Source organism: Papilio machaon, chromosome 24 (assembly GCF_912999745.1).
Source record: "Papilio machaon chromosome 24, ilPapMach1.1, whole genome shotgun sequence".
Classification (NCBI taxonomy): Eukaryota; Metazoa; Arthropoda; class Insecta; order Lepidoptera; family Papilionidae; genus Papilio; species Papilio machaon.
This window is the reverse complement of record NC_060009.1, coordinates 2,639,075-2,647,697: the sequence shown is the minus strand read 5'-3', so window position 1 is coordinate 2,647,697 and position 8,623 is coordinate 2,639,075. Positions and strand designations below refer to the sequence as shown.

Sequence of the window (8,623 nt, the reverse complement as noted above, 5' to 3'; positions counted from 1 at the left end):
TTCTTGAGTTATAAATGGTGTGACTAACACAACTTTCTTTTATATATATACTAGCTTTTTCCCGCGACTCCGTCCGCGCAGAATAAAAAAAAAAAAAGAAAACGGGGTAAAAATTATCCTATGTCCTATTCCTGGTTCTAAGCTACCTGCCCACCAATTTTCAGTCAAATCGATTCAGCCGTTCTTGAGTTATAAATGGTGTAACTAACACAACTTTCTTTTATATATATAGATAGATTATAAAATGAATCATAATAAAACATGATCATGATAAAACAAATAATTATTTAAATCAAATATTTTTTTCCAATATGTAGGGTGTGTACATCGGAAACGGATGTATTGCGTGAAAGGGGTCATGATCACAAGCAAGGAATGACGTTTGAAATGACGTAATATATTGGGCCACTGTATCGATCAAACTGAATGAACCGGATCGACTGAAATGAAGGAATATATCGGACCGACTGAATCGACCGAAGTGAACGAATCGGATCGACTGAAATTCGACCTCGCAGAGATGATGATGATGAAGCAATGCTTTTTGATGATATTCCTTAGGTACGTAACATAAAGCTATTCATGCGATCGTTTACATTAGCATTTTAGTGAGACTCTTATCCCACAGAACAGGTCACAGCATTTGCTAATGGAGATTCACTGTGGACCTTAATAAATATAGAAAGGACATTCTTATTCTTTCTATATTATTATTTTAGATAGTTGTTTTAATCTTGACTGTAATGTGAATGTGTAAATAGTACATTTATGTATATTATCAGATAAATCCAAACCAAACACGGTCATTAGATGGTGACTAAAAACAATGAAGAAAAATGTTTGTTACTGAGGAAGAATGGTAATAATTGATAAATCTAAAAATTACATACTAGAAAATGTTCCTCAATATTTACATTAGCTAATTATTTTATGTGTAAATAATATGATATGTCTATTATTTGTAGGTCTATGGCAGTGAAATAAATTTCTAACGTGAAATGCGCTGCACTGGAAGTTCCAAACAAAGTACAATAATGATTCGTAGCGCTGGGAAAGTTTAGTTTAGTGACACTGCCTCGTATCCATTCTTTTGTTAGACAACTATAATGGAACACAGTTCTAAACATGTAATTAATTAAAAAAGAAACAAAAAAGCCAAACTTCTATGACAATTCAAAGTGGAAAATGAACTTTGATCTCGAACTAATTTGACTGAAACAGTTATTTTTTGATACAAACTTGACATATGGCGTGAAGCTATTTTTTATTTAAATAATGAGTATAAATTGTTTTCGAATTTAGAACAAATTGGCCAAGAGAAAATGCGTCACGCCTGTCATTTGTCATACAAGACCAGGTGGGATTTCACCAGTCAAGACGAATCTTACTAATATTATAAATGCGAATGTTGAGATGGATGGATGGAAAGGCTCAACGGATCTTGATAAAATTTGGCACAGTTTGGTATTAAGTTTTTTAAGCGGACAGAGTCGCGGACGATAGCTAGTCATACATAACTGCAACTTTTATTGCAGCGTATAATATAAAATTGTTATAAATAAACAGAACGAATATCCGGCTTTATAAATTCCCACGTCAAAAATTGATATTCCTTAATCGTGCCGCTATCGGTAATTACATGAGAATTAATATTTATTGCTTGTGTGTGATAGTAAGGTAGTGTGATAACATTGTCCGTCTTGTTATCGTCATCGGGTAAAGTACTATTTTGATAAATAACTACATATCGATGTGTGTCAACAGTGATGCTAATAAAGGGTTGAGACGTCATCTCTGAGAATACTAAGCATAACACTAGTGATAAGAAATAGGGTTGTTAATGTAAAAATTCACTCGAGAAGATTTTTTTTGGTACAATGATAAACGTAAAAGATACTAATATTATAAATGCGAATGTTTGGATGGATGCACGGATGGATGTTTGTTTCCAGGTGTCTCCGGAACGGCTCAACGGATCTTGATGAAATTTGGCACAGATGTAGAACATAGCCTGGAAGAACACATAGGCTACTAATTAAGGTTTTTTTATTTCCACGCGGTCGGAGTTGCAGGCGACAGCTAGTAATGAATAAATGGAATCTCAGAAACAACGAAATTTCCTTAGACATCTGCAATATGTTAGAAGTTTGCAGATGTCTTTTTTATGACAGAAAAGTACCGTAAAGATATTTTTGTTGAAATGAAAAAAGGGTAGGAAAAGAAAGGAATAGAAATATCTTCTTCTTATTCATTCACTTAGATCCTTATATCCTTAAGATCAAATGTAGCAATAATAAAATAGATGGAAAAGGATTTTTTTATTTTTACTGACTGTGGTACAAATATGCGCAGTCATTGTCACATAGTTCTATTGTATTTTGGTGAGGATTATACAATGATCTATATATAATGAAACTTAGTATTATTGATATTGATTACCGATAAAATTATCTTCATCCATAGGAGTCCTGATAAGATATTAATGTATAAAGCTTAATGTTTATAAGATTGTAATATACAGTTTAATCAGTTCAGTTTTTGGCGGTGCCATGATGAAAATTAGCGCGTTATTTTTGGCAACATTCAGGTAAATATAAAATATTCATTTTAAAAATCAATATGGAATTCGTAAAGGCCTTTCACAAAGTTTCATAAAGGTATACCTATATTGAATGAATTCGAATCGAACGTCACTAATAATTTGTCGTTCCTATAAATTTAACGTGAGGTGCAATTAGTTAAGTGAGTGATTCAATCTGCATATACCTTAGAAGAACTTGAAAATATTTGTGCAGTCAAACCAATCCGCACTGGGCTTGTGTAATTGATTAAGGACTGACCACTCCTGGCTGAAGCCCTTCGGTCGTATATCGTAATAGCTGCCGTGGGGATGAGTAATTTGTTTTTTTTCCTTGAATTTATTTTTCTTTTCAAGTATCCTTGATGGATATGTAGCATGCGGCAAAGGTAGAATGCAGTATGCTTCAAAAACATTTCCACCGGATTTTAAATTTGGCGTATCAACTTCAGCTTATCAAATTGAAGGTGGTTGGAATGCTGACGGTATGTGGATTTTTGCACTAATCAGATACCCGAAATTCATTCTCGATCCTTAAAATTAACCCGAAAATTATTTCAATAATAGTATGACTAATTAAATTATTGGAGTACAAAAAATATTTAATCGTCTTCTAAACAATACATTGCGATCTTTAGATCAATAAAATATTAAAACTGTGAATAAGCTAAAATAGTTCTAGTTCGTATATTGATTTCGTGTTAAAAAGTTATGGTAAAATTTTGCGATAGTAATGATGTATTATATTCTTTATCAGGTAAAGGATGGTCTATGTGGGATCATCTAGTTCGTACTGATCCCCAATTTATAGCCGACAATACTAATGGAGATGTAGCTGCCAATTCGTATTATTTTTATAAAAAAGATGTTCAAATACTTAAAGATTTGGGAGTTGATATATACAGATTTTCTATATCATGGCCGAGAATTTTACCGTATGGTCGAGCGGATTATATAAATCCGCATGGCATTGCATATTACAATGCATTGATAGATGAGTTATTAGCTAATGGAATAACACCGTTCGTAACTATGTATCATTGGGATCTGCCACAAAATTTGAACGAGCAAGGCGGTTGGTTGAATGAAGGATTAGTAGATATATTTGGAGATTACGCGAGAGTCTTGTACCAACATTTTGGCGATCGTGTTAAACATTGGTTGACTATTAATGAACCGTATGTTCATTGTTACCAAGGATTTGTTACCCTACGTCATGCTCCTAGAGTAAATCTTCCAGCGACTGGTTTTTATGAATGCGGTAGACATATACTATTGGCTCATGCGAAGGCCTATCACATTTATCAGGAAGAATTTAAATCTCAAGATGGACAAGTTGGGATAGTATTGAGCATGGACTGGGCGTATCCGGAAAGCAATTCAACTGATGATACAGAAGCGGTTTTGGACTATTTCGCTTTCCATGTAAGTTAATTTTTTTTAAATATTGTTGAAAAAAAGTGAACCATTTTGATATAATAAAGATTTATCACACAATTTTTAAGAATTTTATAACAATTATACGAATAATACTTTTTAAAGTTTCAATAGTAATTGGCAATTAGTGTTGCAATAAAATGGCAGTTGTGGATACTTTATTATACGAAGAATTATAAAGGATTTATACAGAGGCACCAGACAACAAACAGAGAGAGATAGAGAGTAGGAAGTTGACATAGATTCAGTATTAAGGCGTTATATAATTCTTTAACGAGCAGCACCTAAATTTCCTTATTTCACCAGAAATCTTTAGTTTGCACTAAAAAAAACTTTTTTTTTTTACAGTTGGGAATATTTGCGAATCCGATATTAACAAGTGAAGGTAATTACCCTCAACGTCTCATCGATCGTGTTGCTAACATTAGTAGTAGTCAAGGATTCCCGATATCTAGACTCCGACCATTGAGTCAGGAACAAATAGAATACATGAGAGGCACAACTGACTTCTTAGCTTTGAACCATTATAGTAGCGATATTGTGTACAGAAACGCTTCAGTTATAGGAATGTATGAAGCACCTTCTTTCAATGATGATACGGGATTTGTAACATACAAAGATCCAAATTGGCCTGTAAGCGCCAGTTCCTGGTTACGGGTATGTATATTATCATAATATTAAAGAAAACCTTGTGTTTTATTGTGTGTTCTTACTAACCAGTTTGACTCCGTGAATGTTGAGATCCTTTCTCTAAGTATTTGTATTTTTTAATCAAAGTTTTCAACAGCCAGTTACAGAAAACAATTTATTCATCTTTATATTTTTTAACGACGTATTTCATATATTTTCAGGAACACGCGCAAGGATTTCATAACCTTTTAGTGTACATAAAGGATACGTATAACAATCCAACAATTTATGTAACAGAGAATGGCTTTTCGACCACAACCGGTTTGAACGATAACGGCAGGGTTCAGTATTTTAGGAATTATTTAACCGCTTTATTGGACGCCGTGGCAAAGGGGGTTGATGTCCGCGGATACTGCGCTTGGAGTTTAATGGATAATTTTGAATGGGCAGTGGGTTATACGTAAGTCGAAGAATCCTTACATTTCAACAAAAATATTAAGATACAATTGGTATGGATTGGATTGGATTGGATAATATTGGATGTAATAAATTCCGGTACTCTAAGTTACAAGATTGCGACAATTTTCTAAGCTCATCATCAGCTTACTATACATCTCCACGGAGGTGCTCGGGACCTATATTTTTTTTCTTTCTTCTACTAGTATAGAAAGATACTTATTACTTTTAAAGACTTACAGTATTATTTGATTTTAATGTTGATATATTTACAGGCAAAGGTTCGGGCTTTACGAAATAGATATAAATGATCCCGAAAAGGAAAGGATTCCGAGAAAGTCTGCGCTGGTTTATAAAGAAATTATTAGCAGTAGATTTATTGACACGGATTTCGATCCTAATCCTTACGAAGTTAGCGGAGCTGGCGATCTAAAGTCATGCCTTTTTATGATTATTGTAGCGTATTTATTAAATAATTTAATGTGATTGTTTTTTTTTATTTTATTAAAAATAAGAAATAGATAAAAAAATATCAGAATAAGACATTTGTTATTTTTTAAGAAGTAGTTACTCTTTTTAGTAGTAACGGTCTCTTCCGACTTCGCACGCCTAAACATTTATTATTTGTACATTTAATAACTTTGAAAATTCGAACGTTTGATGAATGGATGTTTGATAGAAGCTATCTCAAAAACGGTACAACGGATATCGATGGTATTTGGCTTGGATGTAGAACATAATCTGGAAAAGTACATAGGCTACCAATTAAGTTTTTTTAATCCGCGCGGACGGAGTCGTGGCCGACAGCTAGTATACTAGTACAAAGCCTATGTTACTCCGATATAAAATACACTTGAAATCGATCCAGTTGTTGAACAATTTATTCTTTATAAATGTACCAAAATACAATTTTTACTTCTTTATAAATTTTACTAGTCGAAGTGTACAAAATTTAGAAAAAATTATACATATTAATTTAAACGAGGAAGTGAATTTTGATAAAGCAATATACAAAGAATATTTAAAATATTAAAGAGAGAATCAACAAACACTTTAGCGAGGAGCGCGGTGAAGCGAAATGAAATGTAAATTTGGGTAAATATTTAATTCTTAAACATTGGAAATTCTTAAAATATACATTTCATAATTATTCTAAATAGAAATAAAAAAAAATGTCTGTGATTATTTTAAAAAGATTATCAAATTATTACGTATAAAATTATTTTTAAGGTTGAGTTAATGCTTCTTTTAAACAATTGGACTATGTTTACGGTTATATTGAGATGAAAATTAACGCTAGCAAAATACGTATGTTCTAAAAATAAAAAGTGCGAAATTGAAACAAATCCCAGTTATTGCCTTCGGTGATTTCCCCACGGACATAATTATTTTGCATTGCACTCAGTTTCATCTTTATTAGAATCTAACTTTCTAAGCTACCATTTCTATATTATTTATTGAGTCATTACTTTAAAAAAAATATTTATGCTTTCTTAAAATCTCCGCTGTTTTTTAATCATGACCAATCATATAAGAACTAACCGATCCATTATTAAACAGAATATCACGAGTAAACTACGATTCAAACATTAACCATTATCTATGTAAAATATTACCGTAACCGTAGATCTCTGTGGACATAATACTCCGTCTCTCTCATTCTCTTTTACAAAACAAAGACTATAAATACAAACATGCTGCTCAACCATGTAACTTGCCATGGTGATTTGACAGATACCGCCCAATCCGGTAATAATAACGAAGTAACAGCCCGAGCCGAGGCTCCTGAGGGAGCCCTCGAGCCTAGTTACTCTTAAACGAGGTTTAGGCTAAGCGCCATCTGCGCCCGGCCACCTCAAGCCCGGTGAAACTGTAAATGCCTCCTCAAGGCAAACAGTGACTACACAGTCACAAAAAAAAAAAAAAAAAAGACAGATACCGCCAAAACGAAATGGCTACCACAGATTATTAACATCGAACCGTCCTTATTGAAAGACCCTTTATTACGACAGTCGAATTCTGCAATAAAGTTATTGTTAGGTGGCAAACGAGCAAGCAGCCACATGAGCTGAAATAGCGTAGTGACCGCTGTCTATAGACATCGGTAATTGCAAATGCGTAGCCTAACTTTAATTGACGAAACAGAGGACGCATAGTAAGATAGCAGTCAACACAGAAAGCATGGTATAGACCATTAGCTAAATACCCTTAAGTAAACACATTTAAAGTTTAACTTTGCATTATGGTTCTTCTATATGAGGCAGGCTGTTTTAATTCGTACGACATTTGAACTAAATAAGCTACAATTATATTTCCTATAATTAAAAACTTCATAATAGATGTTATTACCACTTGAATTAAATAAACAAATACTGTGGGATGCGAACTGATTGTTTGATAAAGTGATTGCCTGTTATAGTTTCATAAACGTGAGTTTTCACTGCGGAAACAACTGCACAAAAATTTTTAGTTATCTCTCTCTTTCTTTTTCAAATAATAGAGATAACCATATTTTTTTGTACAGGTATTACAGCAGTGACAATCCAAAATAAGGTAAACAGTTTTATTCAATGGTTTTAAATAACTAGATACGAATTTATCGATGAAATATGATTTCATATCTCGTTTATGTAACAGACTAATTATCAGCAAACAATTTCTTAATATATTTGAAAAATAAAAATACGGAAATGTTAATGGGGTAGAATTTATTTTGGTACGTTGACTCAAGTCGAAATTAGTGTTTGCAAGTTGCAAGCAAGCAGCAAGCTTTTATTTCAAGAAGTCAAATTTTTCTCTCTTCGTTCTTCGAATGAATTTAAATATATTAATTTGAACAGTCTTCACAATATTCATTTAAAATATAACTCACATTTAAGGTTCTATTTAAACATTCTCACACACCTCCTTTTCTATATAGATATCCGTAGACTGACATTTACATTGACATCTATATAATATAACATATTTCTAGTTTCAGCCAGACCTAAATCTATGAAGTTTTTAATCCACAACAACTTGAGTTTTCATTACACAAAGTATTATTTGGAAGTCAAGTTTTTTAAACAGAATTTGTGATTGTAATGTGTTTTTAAACAAGTGTTTCGGCAGTGAAGGAATCATCCACGGCAAAACAGATACAGTATAAATAGAGAACTGTGATGTTAAAAAAATTCCACAATGATAACGCCAAAAGAAAACACTAAACATAATATATTCGTACCTATATATACAATGTGTATGATTAATGACTACGAAGTCAGGAAGTAACGATTATTCTATGGGTTCAGTTTTGGGAACCGGTTTAGGTGTCTAGAGATGTAATTTCGGCAACATATTGTTAGAATTTATTTAATCTTTTAGCTTTTACGTTCAGGTTATTTTTGTTGAAATTGCACTTTGAAAATTGCCGTTTGTAACATCTGTGCGCAATGGTACTTCTAATATTTGTAACAAGTTTTCTTTATTAAATTTATATGAAACTAGAGGTTACACGCGACTTCGTCAGCGCTGAATTAAAGA

At 32.7% G+C, this 8,623-nt stretch overlaps 1 protein-coding gene across 1 annotated transcript; it reads left to right on the top strand.

Annotated features, from left to right (window-relative positions):
- Window positions 1–3,289: 3,289 nt before the first annotated feature.
- Window positions 3,290–7,653, top strand: LOC106721097 (myrosinase 1). The gene is made up of 5 exons (XM_045683895.1): window positions 3,290–4,003; window positions 4,364–4,672; window positions 4,867–5,105; window positions 5,377–5,562; window positions 7,626–7,653. The coding sequence occupies exons 1-5, from the start codon at window positions 3,290–3,292 to the stop codon at window positions 7,651–7,653; spliced, it is 1,476 nt and encodes a 491-aa protein (XP_045539851.1).
- Window positions 7,654–8,623: the final 970 nt, after the last annotated feature.